The sequence below is a fragment of the Vidua chalybeata genome, chromosome 7 (genome assembly GCF_026979565.1).
Source record: "Vidua chalybeata isolate OUT-0048 chromosome 7, bVidCha1 merged haplotype, whole genome shotgun sequence".
Lineage (NCBI taxonomy): Eukaryota > Metazoa > Chordata > Aves > Passeriformes > Viduidae > Vidua > Vidua chalybeata.
In genome coordinates this window covers 20,766,208-20,782,347 of record NC_071536.1, presented here as the reverse complement: position 1 = coordinate 20,782,347, position 16,140 = coordinate 20,766,208, and the positions used below count along the sequence as shown (strand labels likewise).

General features: G+C 38.0%; 1 protein-coding gene across 2 annotated transcripts in view; it reads left to right on the top strand.

The window, feature by feature from the left end:
- Positions 1–337: 337 nt before the first annotated feature.
- The window catches only part of CSRNP3 (cysteine and serine rich nuclear protein 3), an 81,356-nt gene continuing 65,553 nt past the window's right edge, over positions 338–16,140 (top strand). Inside the window, exons 1-2 of one of the 2 annotated variants that reach the window (XM_053947916.1) lie at positions 338–397; positions 13,708–13,879. In XM_053947916.1, coding sequence (XP_053803891.1) covers positions 13,732–13,879 — 148 coding nt within the window. In that variant the 5' untranslated portion in view covers positions 338–397; positions 13,708–13,731. The remainder of the gene's footprint in view (positions 398–13,707; positions 13,880–16,140) is intronic. The other variant, XM_053947914.1, reaches the window with a different exon arrangement.

Genomic DNA, 16,140 nt, shown 5'->3' with positions numbered 1-16,140 from the left:
TCCTACAGCTGTTTGCTTGTTTTTTTCCTTACAAAAAGGAGCTGAAAGGGAGAATTCCTATTCAGTAGTGAAGCTGAAGGCTTATTAATAGACTTTTTTTTTTCTTGTCTTTACATTTTGTCATTACCTTTTAGTACTGAGTGTCCTCACTGACTACTAAGTAGCTTATTAAAGCTGGTTTTTAGATGTGCTTTTTTGTTGTTTTCTTCTTGCTGTTTTCCCATTTTGCTAGCATGCAGATGGGGGTGGGGAGTGGGAAATAAGGGAGAGAGCATGTTCCAGAGGATGCCAGGATGACTTCAGTTATTGGATGGCTGCTGTCTGATGGACGGAAAAAGGGGGAGTAAACCTTTCATTCTGCACTGACAGAGCTGAAACACAGAAACCGGATTTACAGGTAAGGGTGAAAAATATTCCTATTACGAATAGCTATTCTTGATCCTTGCCACAACATTTCTTGGATATAAAAATGCGTGTGCAAGCATCTTGCTTGTTCCTCACAATGACTCTGAAGCAGCTTTTCCCATTATTATTTCTCCTGCCTTGGAGGTTTCAACGGATGTGAGATCCATAAACAGTGAAATCATAGGCATGCCTGATGCTGGCAGCTTTCTCATGTGACAGGATACGCATTGCTTCTCATTGATGCCGAAGTTGCTCAGTAAGCTGTAGGAAGAGAGGTCATTTTGTGTGATGGAAACACTCACTGTATGCTTGTGAGCGTACAGTGTATGCTCCCAACAGGAAGAGAGTGCTGGAAGATCTAAAAATGCTTTCTTTGAGTTTGGATAGAAAAATGAACTGCTTTTGAAACTGTCTTATTTAGTGGTGAACAAACAGTAAGAATGGCTCCTCAGTACTACTGAAAGGGATTTTGTTAGATTTTTTGCATTATGTTTAGATTTGGAATGAATATGGTTGATAACTCAGGTATAAAATTATCTTTGTTATAAAGGAAAAAAGATGCATATGACTATGTCTGAGACAGATACATCTTGTAGTACCTACAGCATTTACAGATGAGTTTTAATAAATTGTTGAAATAGCTTGCTTCTGCAGAGTTTGTGTTAGCAGCAGCTGTTAGTTCACTCAGTCTGGAGATGGCAAGCAGCAAATAAATTGCTCTGTACAGAAAGTAGATTGGTTTATCAAGTCACATTATATGAGAATATAGGACTAAAGGCAAAAGTCCTGGCCCCACTGAAACAATAGGATATTTTGATACTCGCCTCACTGGGGCAAGGATTTCAATGAGTCAGCTCTCTATTAACTTACCTCTACATTTTACATGTAGGAAATAATTGTTATACAGGACCCTGTTTTGCTGGTTTGAATCAAAAATATTAATTGATGTAAATAAATTGTGATTATAACTGATTTGAGTGTATATATATACTTATAAAGCTAAAATGGTGGAATTTAGTTTTAATAGATTTCAGAGATTAAAATCAGTAAATGCATGAATCCATTTTTGTTGTATTCCCTGAGAGAATTCCCTTAAAGCAGACCTAAAATTACTAAAAATTTGTGCCATAAAGACAAACTGGAGCTAGCCAATAGGACTCTTATGAGTGCTAAAAAGGACTGGAAGAAGCTTTGTCCACTGTCTACTTATTATGTACCTCACCATCGGGAGTGGTGTCCTTTCCTCCTAGCTATTTCTTCAGAAAATGGAACCTGGTATGTTTGCTAAAAAAATCAGTAATTTGCAGTGAATGTCAGTGATTAAAAAAAGTTATTCTGAAAGACTGTATCTTTTGTTTGTTTGGGTTTTTTTTGTTATATTGGAAAGTAATCACTGGTAAATAACATTGACTGAAAAATAGTGGAGTTGTATCCTAACATTTGTTATTTGTAGGTAATGGATATGTATCTGAAAGCATAAGCTCAACTGTTAAATTACAGGCTCAAGACCATGTATTCAAATCACTTTCCCCTCATCAAATGAGAAATCTGACTCAGAAGTGCTCCAGTAACAGAGTAGTTGATGAAAACAGAGATGTAGTTCCACATGTGTTTAAATTATTCTGTCTCCTTGGAAACGCTGCTGCTGCAGATGGATTTGGCTTTTGGTGGCTAAAAATATCTACTACTTAATAATGACAGCATGAAAAATACTGAATAAAACTACTGTGCTGTCATTAGTTTTAAAGTTCTCTAATGATTCAGGTATTCTGCGTGAACTACAGATTCACATTTTCTGTCCAGCATTCACTGTCAGCTGCTGCCAGCATTGACCAGCTCAGTGGAAATGAGATAAGCTCATTAGCCTTGGTTGGAGACCCTGCTGAGAAGGGAGCATATGAGGGGGAGGTAGACTAGATGAAGAATTGTAAAACAGGTAGAAAGTTGGTTAAAAAATTAGTTGGTGGTGATGCAGGTAAGTTGTTGTATAATATTTGAAGATACAGGCTTATTCCCAGGGAAGTCTATGATAGAAAATGTGCTTAAGCACTGACTTTGTAAGTTAACAACCTGCAAATGAAAGAATTTTTTCTTTTATTTATTATATTAGCGAATGCTTCCTTATCAGTTGTATGTGTAGGTGACTGAAATATCATGCAAACCATTTAAAGTAAAATATTAAATTTCCTTAAGCAAAAGCCAAAACCTATATCACTAAAAAACTTGTTACAAGAGAGAAATAGCATTTAATTACTTAGCATGGCTAAGCAATTGAATCTTTTAAAGAATTAATTATTTTTAGTTAAGAATGTGTAACCACTACCTGCAGCAGCTGGACTCAGTGATCCTTGTGGGTCCCTTCCAACCTGGGTTATTCTATCATACTACTTTTTTTCATCCAGTTCTTCATTATTTATTCCTTCCACATATCATAACTTGTTTTGTTGTTAGCTGGTGTTCAATATAAATGAAAAATACCAGTTTTTTTCTGTTTCTGCCTCTTTCCCATTGGATGACTTCCTGCTTGTGCCTAGAAAACAGCACAAATGACAAACATTTTCATAGTGGCCTAAATATACCTCTTATATTCTTTTATTTTGTTGGTATATATATGATTTCTGGTAGCATATGTTAGTCAATATGCTGATTCATTTTTCATCATTGAAGAGGGCATTTTTTCTGTTATGAAGTATCTTAAAGATAACATTAAAATATTACAAGGTATTGTGACACAAAAATAATGAATCCTCTGCAAGTTAATACTAAAATCCATTTTTAACTGACATCACAAGTACCACAAGTCAGTTAAAGTGAAAGTTGAATAATTGCTTTTGGTTACTTGAAATCACAGAATCAATTAGATTGGAAAAGATCTCTGAGATCATTGAATCCAACCTATGACCAAACACCACCATGTTAACTAGACCATGGCACTAAGTGTCAAGTGCAGTCTTTCCTTAAACACCTCCCTGGGCAGTCCTTTCCAATATCTAATCACCTTTTCTGTGAAGAAATTCTTCCTTATGTCCAGCTTAAACCTCCTGTGCACAGGTTAAGACTGTGACCTCTTGTTCTGTTGCTGGTTGCCTGGGGAAGAGACCGACCTTTACTGGGCTACACCCTCCTTCCAGCGAGTTGCAGGCTGGAGGGTCCCTCTGAGCCTTCTCCAGGCTAAACACCCCCAGCTCCCTGAGCCACTGTCTACCAGCACCCCCAAGCCCTTTCCCACTGGGCCACTTTCCAGCCACTCTGCCCCAGCCTGTAGCACTGCATGGGGCTGTTGTGGCCAGTTTGTAGGACCCAGCAGTTGGTCGTGTTGTACCTCATACCCCTGGTTTCACCCATCAATCCAGCCTGTCCAGGTCCGTCTGCAGGGCTTTCCTACCCTCCACCAGATCGACACCCTGACCTAACTTTGGAAATTTGCTCATGGTAGATTCAATCCCCTCATCAAGATCATCAGTAAAGACATTAAACAGGGCTGGGCCCAACACTGATCCCTGAGGGACACCACTCATGACGGACACCAGCTGGATGCAGCACCACTGGCCATCACTCTCTGGGCCCATCCATCCAGACAGTTCTTAACCCAGAAAAACAAATGAGAGGAAAAGATATATGAAGATATACAATGAAATATAATATATAAGATATATAATGAAAGAGCTATCTTTCATTCTATATGAGACTGTCAGCATATTGAGAAAGCAGATAATTAAATGGATTATTGAAACTTTTCTGTGAGTCTTCTTGAGAAAAATTTGTTTTCAGCTGAGGCGGACAAACCTGAGTTGCTTTAATTTTAAACCTCCTTTTCCTGTGTATGTAATTTAAATTCTTTGGAGATAATAAGTAATCTAAACATTACTTGAGGAAATAAAAGTGTGATCCAGTGCTAGAAGTACATCTATGCATTTTATAGTGGTAGCCAAGCTGTGCCAGTTTGAATCCTTTGGGTTTTGGATATAGAAGTGGAAGTTCTCATCTGGTAAAAATAGTAATGCGAAAGTTTGTTGCATATTGCCTGTGATGTCAACGTTGTGAAAGATAGTGATGATAACATGGAGGAAGTACAGTGGGATTTTTTTTTTTCTGGTTTCTTTGGCTTTTTTTATAGCAAGTTGCAAACAGATGAGCTGAGAATTCTGCCAGGCTAGATTTTTCCAGAGATTTTCAGCATTGCTCGTTCATATGTGAAGAGAATTCTGTGCTGTACAGTTAATACCAGACCACAAGGTGAAGGCAATCTTACATTTGCCACTCTGCAGAAAACCTCCAAAATACCCACTTGTCTTGCTTCTAAACTGTAATCTCCTAAAGTTAGTCCTTTTTTTTTTATCTTGTCACATAGAAGTAGTTCTATTCTTGTCAAAAATTGTGGCCAGAACAAGGTATGAAATATTTTACCTAAAATTTGCATCTACGCTTCCCTGTCACCACTTGGACATGTGCACACATCCCTCAGTACTTAAACAGTTAAACTGGAAGAGTCGGTTCCTATATTTTTAGAAGAAAAAAGAGGAACACCTAGTTCAGAGCAAGTTTTGCAAATATGCTGCAGTATGGTTTTGCATTACAAGTTCATGCTGCTGCTCTTGGAGTTCAGATGTTCTGAATTTGGACACGTTGAGTGTTTTTGTGAGTTTGTTTTGTTTTGGTTGGTTGGATTTTTGAAAAGCTGTTAAACAATACATATTTCAGAGTAGAGAATGGCTACCCCCTGTGTCAAGATGCAGAGAATGGGGCAGAAGAGGAGAGCTGTTGAATTCATGCTCCCTCTCTAGTGGCTTTGATGGCAGTGGTGAAGGAACAGCCAGGCTGTGTGCTAATGCAGCATGTAACAGGGAGCTGACTGATGTGTACTGGGGCTGGACAGGTGAGAAGGCCCCTCTGGCATGTACCAGTCATGGCCATGCTGTACTTTGACAGGAGATACACAAGATTCCCTGCCGTGTTGTGCAGTTCCTCTGCAGGCGGGGCGCAAGATTGATGTTCATGAAAGAACAGCATGGAAAATCAGCACTGAAATAGTATGAAAAGGTGATGCAGTGAGTCAATTAGTATTATTACATGGGCTAAACTGGGCAAAATTTATATTAAATGCCACTTATTTCCAGCACTCAGGAAGTTGATAGCATTCTAGTCTTTATTACGGAGCTGAAACCTGCTGCTATTCTTGCAGCTGGAAGCAGCATGATGCGAAGCTGCTGTGCCAAATACACTGCTGCCAGTCTCAGAACCTCATTCCTGTTGCTGGGAAGGTGCTAAGCAAGCCAAGTGTTGTATGTCCTTTTGTAAAGAGGTGCAGTAAAGATGTGTTGGTAGTCCAGATAACAGACAGGCCAGTTCTTCTCATCACCCACATGCTCACTCTGCTCTTAAACTCTTTGTTAGAAGTCAGGTCTTTAGAAGTCAGTAGGACTCACTACTGTTGTAGCAGTGTTTTTCTATTTTCACATTTCAGTTTTAGAAAGAGTTGTGACTTCTCCTGGCCAGACCTTTGCTGCAGGCAGCCCAGCAATGCAGTCAATGCCAATAGTAGTAAGCCTTTTCTGGGAGCATCCATACAAACTTGAAAATTTCTTCTGGGATACAGGTAGTAATTTCTTTTTTCTTTAAAAAGGGTAAACGAAGATCTTCTGCAGAGAGTTTTTAGTGAAGGGATTTTAATTGGTGAAATTCCATCATGAAAACTCAAAACTTAGAAGAGAAGTGTCCAATACCAGGTCTTCAGTAGTGTTACCTGAAGACTATGGAAAGACTTTGACAGGTGCTGCTAATAGTGTCCTAGATGACTTATATGGAGGTTAGGCATTATGAACCTGAATTTGTGACCCAGCTTCAGGATGTCTTTCTCCCAAATCTCCTGTTTTCCTCTGGGAAGGAAAGCTTGGTGTAGCAAGCTTAGAAAATTGTTATAAATGAAATACAAGCTCAAACAGCTTTTGCGGACAAATCTCATACTGACAGGAAGGCCCTCTTGCTGAATTCCTCTGAATCCCTTTCTGCCAGGTTGCACCTTCATTGCTGGAGACCTGAATGCTAAGGTCCCGGCTTCCTGGTTGAATTAATACTGCCTCTTACTCATTTTACTTTGTTCTCTGGGGAGCATGCTGAGAGAAAATTTAAGAAAACTAGCATAGAATTTTCTTCTGTTGCCTGAGTTATACAAGCATTTCATTCAACTGTTGACATCAGTTGATGTAGCTAAGAATTAAAGGTCATTTCACTGCTGCTGCTGTATGCGGGATTCTTGTGTTGAGTGATGAAGAGGGGGATATTTACATGCTTGGTTCATGTAGGACCATGTGAGATCTTTTGGAAGACTAAAGGAGCCAGGGCTATTAGCATCTGTACCGCTTGTAGATGCAAGAGGTAAGCATATGTCAGCATAGTTTCTGCATTTTAAATTCATTGCCAATGTAGCTAGGTGGCATGTGTTAGAGTGTGCAACAATGTGTAGGCAGTCTAGAAGATTAGTGGATTAGTACTCAAGTGTGAAATCAAGAGTACTGTAAAGTGATGGTATAGATACGCTGCAAAGAGCAGACTTGGCAGGATTTGGCTTGCAATGCCAGAACACATTCCCTAGGTTGAATTGTGCAGTCTTATCCTGCAGGATTTACTTGGCGCTGTGGATTTAGCTAGGCTGAAGCAAACGAGGAGAGAAAGACTTTACCTATTTTACATTTGTGTAAGTTGATCGCTGCTGTAAGCAAAAATTTATGAGTAAGATTATACTAATGGTATTCCCTGTACCTATACAGTGTAGTCTCTTAAGTGGAATTAGCTGGCTATGTGTTTGTAAATTTTACAGATTGTAGTACTGAAACTACCAGAGCCTACCTCTGGCAACTGGTGCTTATGATTAGAGCTGCCAAATACAGCAAAACATGTATTGCAAACATTAATTTGAATTCTGAACAGCTGTTTGATTCATGTTCATGTACCTCTGTTGTTCACTGTTTGCAAGCATTCATGCAAATGGTTTTTTGTCTGCATTAATGCAGTTCCTAACATGAATCGTCATTTTCACAAGCAAGTAATGTTCTTTGTGTGAATGATGATGTCACTGTAGGTGCTTTTGGGTTTGACTACCCCTCCCAAATTTAAAACTGTCAGTTACACAAAGAGCAGAATAATTCAGTGCATTGTATGGAGCCAGGCAACCACCTTGATTAGTTCACAACCATCTCTGCTGCTGACATTTATGTAGCAGGTAAGAAAAATGTCTTTTAAAAAATGAAGATTTGCAGGCTAAGAAAAAGACTTAAATTCAAAAAGAGTATTAATCACAACAAATAACCCAAACATCTTGACTTGTGAGCATATATATTCGTGATTTGACTGTGAAATTATTTGCCTAGTCTCCCTAGAATGTTATAGTACTTGCTGACTGGCTAGTGAGTGGGAGTTGTTTGTGATGAGTACTTTGCAGTAATGTTTTATGTGTAACATCTGTTTTCTGCATTCTCCAGTTCAGTTTGTAGTCATTTGCATAGAAGTGTTTTATGTTCAAAAGTGAATCTGTATTGCTGCTACAGACTTTAAATTTCTCTGTACTTTCAGTTGATACATTTGAGACAAGGAAAATGCAGTGTGACACATAGGACAGTTATTTATTTAATGCCCACCTTTGATGTTTATTTTTGGTTTTATTTTCAGATAACAATTTTTATTCAGGTAGATTGTATCATGAAATGTAATCAGGTCTCAACAGGAAATTAGTAGAGAATAAGGTTTCATAAATAAACCAAAGAAATAAGTAGTTGGATTTCTTATACCCTGTTCCCCAGCCCCTTCCACTCCAAATACCAGTGTGTTCTTGAGCTATTTTTCCTCTTGATTTTTCCATAGCTTTAGTCAATAACTGATTTCTATAGCGAGGCTTTTCTTGAAATCATGAGGAGATATAATTTGAATAGGGTTCTATTTTATTATTTCATATCTTTTTTTAATAGTTACTGCATATGGTACATGCTTGATGTTTATTTCTTCACAGGTATGCTCCATACTAATTCAGTGTCCAAGATGATGTTGTATGAGCTGTATACTATAGCACTAAGTTTTGCAAAACATTTATTTGAAAATTTTGGCTAGGATGAAAAAATTGTTGGATTTGTCTTTGCAACTTGTCCTGGTTTTGCCTGGGACAGAGTTAATTTTCTTCTTAGTAGCAGGGTCAGTGCTGTGTTTCTCAGATTCAGTATGAAAATGATATTGACAACACACTGTTGATTTGGTTGCTGCTAAGTGGTGCTTGCTGCAAGTCAAGAACTTCTTGGTGTCTTACCCTCTGCCAGTGAGGAGCTTCACAAGGAGCTTGGGGGGCGTGGCCAGGGCAGCTGATCAAGACTGGCCAAAGGGATATTCTATAGCATAGAATATCATGCCCAGTATACAAACTGTCCGTGGGTGTCAGTGAGACACTGAGGATATGGCAACTTATGTTAGGTTTTCTAGAACGAGTTTGGCAGCATATGTTACCACAGTATCATAAGAAAAATTTTCTCCTGGGAGCACAGGTAATGAATGCACTGTCACCTGTCCACTCACTCAGTAATTCTGACATCACTCTTTTTAGGCCTTTCACTGGGATTTGGGGATACCTGCTATCTAAAGAAGATATCTAAAGGTCTTCTGCAATGAGGTTGTTAACCAAGTTCCTCTAAAATTTCTAGCTTTTTTAGGTACTAAAGAAAGTCAAACGAGCCAGGCTTTTTATATTATTTTACTTTGTAGGTTCCAGATAGTACTGTGACAGTGTGAAATATATCTCCCACATTTACATGGAATTTTTATCTTCTAGTAATAACATATTGCCTCTGAATTTTTTAAATATCGGGTGCCTGCCAGGTATCTGGCGTCGTAGGAAGGCAAAGCCTGTTGCTATGGAGCTTGGAGGACTTGCTTCGCCAGTCAGCATACCTGCAGCTAGAGAACTGGCTACATGATCTCATTGTAGGAGTAGTTTCATTAGTGTGGAGGAAAACTAGGAAGTGAAGGAGGAGAAAATGGATGGGGGTGTTTAGGAGAGATACATCCTTCTCACAGCCCATAGCCATCACATGCTTCTGCTGTGTCAAGTTGTCACTTTCTTGAAGAGTCCTTAACTGTGTTAGGCAATTGGTGTTTGACCTAGAGCTCATAGCAATGTGTTAGCTTATTTTCCTTGCTTTAGTACTGTTTCCTCTGTTTCCACTTTGTTTTGCCTTGGTCTGGACTAATGCCACACAAGTACGGTGAGAAGGATGGCAGAGGATGATATTACACATCGCTGTGCAAGGATTTTTTTGTTGTGAAGGATATATCTACAAACAGGAAAGATTCCAATGTCTGCTTGTTCCTCAGTTGTGTGAATTGGAAGGATGCTGCTCCAAATCAACTGTAGCTACTAGACAGCTGTTTAGCAGTCATCTAGAAAGGTTTGTTTCTAATTGAAACCTTTCTAATTCCATACTTTTTAACCAAATGGGTAAGTATCATATAGCAGATCTCTTTACTTGCAGCTGACAGTTATATTTCAGACTCTGAAGGCTGAACCTCACTGGTGCCTTAGTGGAAGTCCAAGAATATTGATTGACCATCCATTTGTTTTTCTTAGTCATGCGCTGCTGTTTGGTTCCTATAGTCAGATATGGACTTCAGTGTACTGCATTCTATACATATATGCATTTGCTCACTTCTTTTCATAATATACGTATTACTGAAGTACTTCTGTGTATTTAAGAGTATTCTCATCCTATATAATAGTAGTCTCACATACCCTAAGTGACTTGTGGTAGCAAAATTGTATTACTCCTTAGTGACATTACCCTTATGATTCCTCCTATCAGTTATGGGATTTATTTATAGTTTTGCTTTCCATTCATGTATTGAAAATTAGACTTGTGTAAGTCTTTGGTGCCTGGTACCATAAGACATACCTCTAGGGTCTTCTGTTCAAATGAGATTGGATCTGGATTTCTTTGTGACTGCAGTTGCTTCAGTTGATTTGCCAAAATCTGAATTTACCTATTCAATTGTAGTTATAGTACAGGACAAAGAAAAACTCAGTTGACTTCTCTGTCCTGGTTCCCCGATTGTGCACTTAGGAAGCTTTCAGTGATATGACTAACTTTGTGGCCTCACTGCTGTTAGAAGTTTGACTGTTGCTTATTCCTGATGGTCTCTGGCATATATCCGTGTCTTCCACTGGGATATATCACACACTTTCATAAACAGCATTCAGTTGTGTGTCTCGTGCTTATTATGTCCTAGTTCCTGGAGATGTGGATCTTGCTCAGGTACTGCAGGATGCCTGTGTAAATAAGGCTATCAGATGGAACATGCCTTTGCACTACTGTGCAGATGTGCTTTTTCCTGAAGTATATTGGCTTATGGAGCAGCATCTGTTTATACAGATGTTATTCTGAAGGGATCTCCTGCTGGTACATAGTGCGTACAAACAGCTTTAGACACTCTTTAATCTCTCTCTGTGGTAGCCAAGCTCTTGAGTAATGGAAGTGTCTCCTTTCCCCCATGTAACATATTCCTGGGAAGACTTGATTACAGAGAGATTAGAATCAACAGATCTCAAGAAAGCGGCAACACCTAAATTTGATCACAACTACTTTGTCAAACAACCTTGTCAGTAATCTTCCTGGAAGAGATTCAGAACAAAAATCAGGCAACAGTCACACTGAATATATGTAATGGCTAGCTATGCCTTCTTTGTCTTGTGGTGATAACTCAGGTTCTGCAGTATCTCTGTATCTTTGTCTTGATCAGCTAGTCATGTAGAGCTAACCTATGTCATTTTCAGGAATCCTAAGACCCATTTGTTATGGTTCATTATACAGATTATCTTATGGAAATGGCTTTGCTGCTACCAGATTGTGGCACTTGCTGCAAATGTAGACTATGCTAAAACCAGGCAAATTCAAAATCCTTTGGTGTAAAGAACATTTGTTCCTCCTTCTTGGGAACAGTTGTGGCTGTTGACATTCTCACTGTGTGCAGCGACTTTACTGATGCACAAGATGCCATTTAGTCATCCAGTTGCTGTGTGCTTTTACTGGTGGGAGACAGTGTCTGACAAAAGGGCTTTTGTCTGGAAGTCATCTCAGGCTATGAAATGAGTTCTTGCTCTCTGACTGGCTGCACACTCATGATGATCACAGATACTAGGTTTGCCTTGCAGTGCAGTCATGACTTATGTTCTTTGGGCCTGGAACTTCACGACTCCTGTAGCCACAATTTCAGTGGGTGCACACGTGGATTTGACTTAGGTCTCGCGTGTACGGTAAACTCTTTGTCAGCTCATTTCTCACTCTCTTCACTGAGATGTTTGAATGTAAGCATTTTCTTTCTCACACTCCAGCTGCTTCTTTACCCTCTTCTACAGTCAAGCTATAATCCTGTGGATTTGATATTGCAGGCTGTTGCCATGGAAATAATGGTGATTTCACAATTTCAGTGCTGTAAGCACTGCAGGAGACAATGGAAAAAGGTGGTTGGCAAGAGATATAGTGAGGATATGGGGGACAATTCAGAGGAGTTGTTTTTAAACCTGTACTTGGAGGGTGATTCTTTATAATTGTGGGGTTTCAGTGTTTGTATGTTCGGTTCTTTTATCTCTATTTTTTCTTTTTTGTAAATGTGTTTTCATTAGAGGTTGGTTCATAAAAATGCATTCTTACATTTTTGCAAAGGTTATTGCAAAGTGATGCTAAATTCTCCTTTCCATGTCCTCAGAATAAAAGTGCTTTCTTTGCAGTTTATAGTAATTCATTTTTGGACAAAAGGGCAAAGGTTGAGATCTAAGCAACTTCTGTTTGAGTCATGCATTTAGCCTGAAGAAATCCGTTTCAGGAAAACATTTTTTTTCATAAATAGTAAAACAAGCTGAGAACATCATGGTGAGCATATGTATTTAAATCCATCTGTGTGACTGACTGTATGAAACCCTAATATATTTGTTATTTAATTTTTAACGTGCTCTGCATGCAAAGTTTGGTGCTGAAGATCATCCTATGCAGCATCCGTTCTTAGCATTATGTCAGGATTCCACATCTATACTGAAATCTTTTCTCTAAATTAGACACATCCAAAAAGGTAGAGTGAAGCTTACTGGAAAAAATAACTATGTTATAAAATGAATTGAATTGGCAGCTTAACAAGCTGAAGGCAAGTGGCATCAGATGAGAATTTTTGATACTAAAAGCTTAAAAGCATCAAACATCAGCCTTTTACCCCCAGCTATTTACAGCAGCATTTCACTGATTAGCATAGTCAGAGAGTAGATATTATCTGTAACTTTTAACTTGAGATCTTAGAATTAATTTTCAGTCTGCAGTAGGAATTAATCAGTAATGAATATGATAGTAACCAATTTTTAAATTAAAGATAGAGAAAAATGGTTTCTATCAGATATGTTAAAATTATCTAAAAATTGCTTTAAAAATATATTGATCTTTTTCTGCTTAGTGTTGCATAAATGGAGATACAAAGATCAACTGTTATATATGAAAGGGAAGCAATAAGGAATGTTCAACATGACTCTGGCTTTGTTGGGCAATGTGATTAGAAAGTCAGGTTCTTAAGGATGGACCCAGTCCTTTGATGCTTGTGTGAATGGAAATAATCTACTTGTGTGCCAATACTCACTCATATCTGAATTTCAAAAATTCTAGGCAAGAATCTTCTGAGTAAATGAAAATGGCAAAATGAGCCAGAACTGTTTACGCAGGGCCTGGCCTGGAAAGAGGTGAAGTGTCTTATACAGCTCTCAAATTTAATTGCAATTTCAGGCATTTGTTAGTACTGAGAATTACATAAATCAGACCTTTAAAATAAATCAAAAGAAAGAATGAGTTTTTTTCTGAACTATATTTATTACAAAACAATTTTTGTAATAAAATGTAACATAATGTTTCTTGGTGCCAAGAAAGTTTTTAATTGTTATGTAAAGGTCCATTTTTGATGAATTACGCTGGAGTATTATGCTTGACCTAAATTTGCTGAATAGATGAATATATATGTTTATATATGAGATTGGCTATGGAATTGTCTGCATTGGTAGAATACAGGTAGCATTTGCCTTCTGTCTTAAAGTCAGTGAGATGATAAATATACTGATGATAGGTTGTAGGTTTTTTGATTCCTTCTCGTAAAATTTGTTTAAAACTCTTAGTTAAGCAGCCATTTAGCTTCAGGTGGTATTATCTGACTGATAGGTGAACTCTTTAATGATAAATGAATTGGCAGACCTGCACAGTAGGTGCATGTTTCAGTGCCTCATTGCCTCTGTTTCTGTTGCAGGTGCATGGTGACAGCATCGCAGCAATGAGTGGAATTTTAAAGAGGAAGTTTGAAGAAGTTGGTGGAACCTCACCCTGTTCATGTGTGTGGGAATCAGATGATGATGTTTCTAGCAGTGAAAGTGCTGACAGTGGAAGTAATGTCCATCCATCTGCTTCTAATCATTTTACTCGTAAGTACTAAAGGGGTGTGTAAGGCATGATGATACTGTGTCTTATACAAGGTGAGAAAGGTTCATTTTAGAAATATTATTTCATGTTAGAAATACAGTGAAAGCTTTCTGCTTTCTGTTTGAGGTATTTTATCTGTTTTATTACATTTAAATGCTGGCACTGTGAGGAAGTACTTATTTTTGAAAAAATAACTATTTCCTCTGGTAATTGTTCCTGTGAAAATTTTTATGTCAGAGTGAGTTTCAGAGGAAATTCCATGTTTGTGCTTTATCATTCACATCTAGTTAGTATGACATGTTTTAAGTATATAGGAGAATGTCTTCCATTTTGGGTGATGATTTGGGAGCAGGGGGAATATTGGCAGTAACTACTTTGGAGGTCAGTGCCTCTGCTTGGCATTGTGTGTTCAGAGTTGGGAGGGGTGCACACAGTCTGTGATAGAATCTGATCAGTCATCCTGCCACCTAAGCCAGTGCAGCCATACAGCTTTCAGTCATTTTCTTTCACTCATTACAGGGATAAACAGAGGAACAAAATTGTAATTCTGCCTGAGAGATTATTTATAATATAGTTACAGTACAGTTTTACATAGGAAGAATGGGTTTATTGGAAAGAGCACTGTAACACATTGCTACTTACTTAAGATTTTTCAGAGTCTCTGGAATTTCTCATGTTCTATTAGAACACATATCTTTACAACCAGATTCTGATAGTACTGGTTTTCAGATTCCTGTCCCCTGTTGTGGTTATTTTCTATTAGTCATCAGCTTCTGTAAAACCCAAATGCCAAATTTATTGACAGTCAAAAATCTCTAGATGTAAAATGGAAACCAGTAAGAATATTTGCAAATAAAGATTTTTTTTTTCTGTGAGAAAACTGTAGGATTGGGTTGCATAATGTTTGATTATGGAGCAAAACAAGAAAACACACCTTGCTATTTCAGACAATTCTCTTCTCACTACTATATACTATATATAAAACAGGAGGCTTTTAGAATATGTAAGATGTTTGCTCTAACCTCATCTGAGTTCAGTGTAAAATTCTTACCCCCTCAGCCCACCTCATGAAGTAATGTGTTTATTCAGTTACACATACTCCATGAAGTCTTGTCTCATACTGTGTGCCGAAAGCCATTCTGCTGTTCAAAAAAATCTAAAAATATTCATATAAATTCTTCCCACTCTTATTTATCAATACATATGCAGATTCATTTCTTCTCTGAGGGACTGCTGAAACACACAAAAGCAATCTTAAAAATCCTATATTATGTCATGAATTCCAGTAAACCCTGTCAGTACAGAGTAAGTCTTTGTGATAGTAGAATGTTGTAACAGTATTTTATAAGCTGCATGTAGATTAAGGCTGTTCTTAATAACTAATACTCAATATTATACAATTATATTTTTATTTATTTTCCTGTGGTAGCCTGTCCTATACAAAAATAAATGTTGTGCATATCCAAATCAATTAAATGATTATAGCAGCCCTATCTTGATTTTCTTTTCCTCAGCGGCATCTGTGGAAATGAATGTGCTGTTTTCAGAATTAAAGATAGAAGTCTGCATGCATGTGTACACGTGTGTGTGTGTTTATAGTGTGAGAAAAGCATAATTGTGTATGTGCTTTTTAAGTGACACATGTGTACATGTGCTTGTGTACATATGTATGCACACGTGCACTAATTGTGCTAATAACATACAGAAGCCGTGAGTGATATTTTAAATGTTAATTCTGTGACAGAATGCCGTAGAACTGAAGAGAGAGAAGCTACAGGGTTTTATACATATTTTTGACTGGGGTCCCAGCTATGGTAACAGAAGAAATATATTTGTCTCTCCCACTGAGGTTTATGGGTTTGTGTGAATTGGGTACTCTTCTACTAAGAATCCTGAAGTATAATGCAGTAAAAAATAAGTCATGCTGTTCTTTTTAACGAGATTTGAATTGTGTTTTTTCTTTGTTCCTTGTAAAAAAGTTTATTATTTCACTCACGGGTTGTTTGCTGGTTATTTTACTGGAATCAGGATTTCACTTTGGTTTTAATTCCTGAACTCACCGGTAGTGAAGTTAACAGGCAAATTTTGCTGTCTCAAACTTTATCTTAGGTGCAGTTGGAAAGTTTCTTTGTGTATGTGTCAGTTAAACTTCAGTAGGCTGCTGAAGCATGTTACACGCCAACTATGCTCACCCTACCATTAAATGTAATCCTTAAGCAGGGTGGGAATGGGGGTGTGGTGTGAGCCTCTGAAGTTGTTTAGC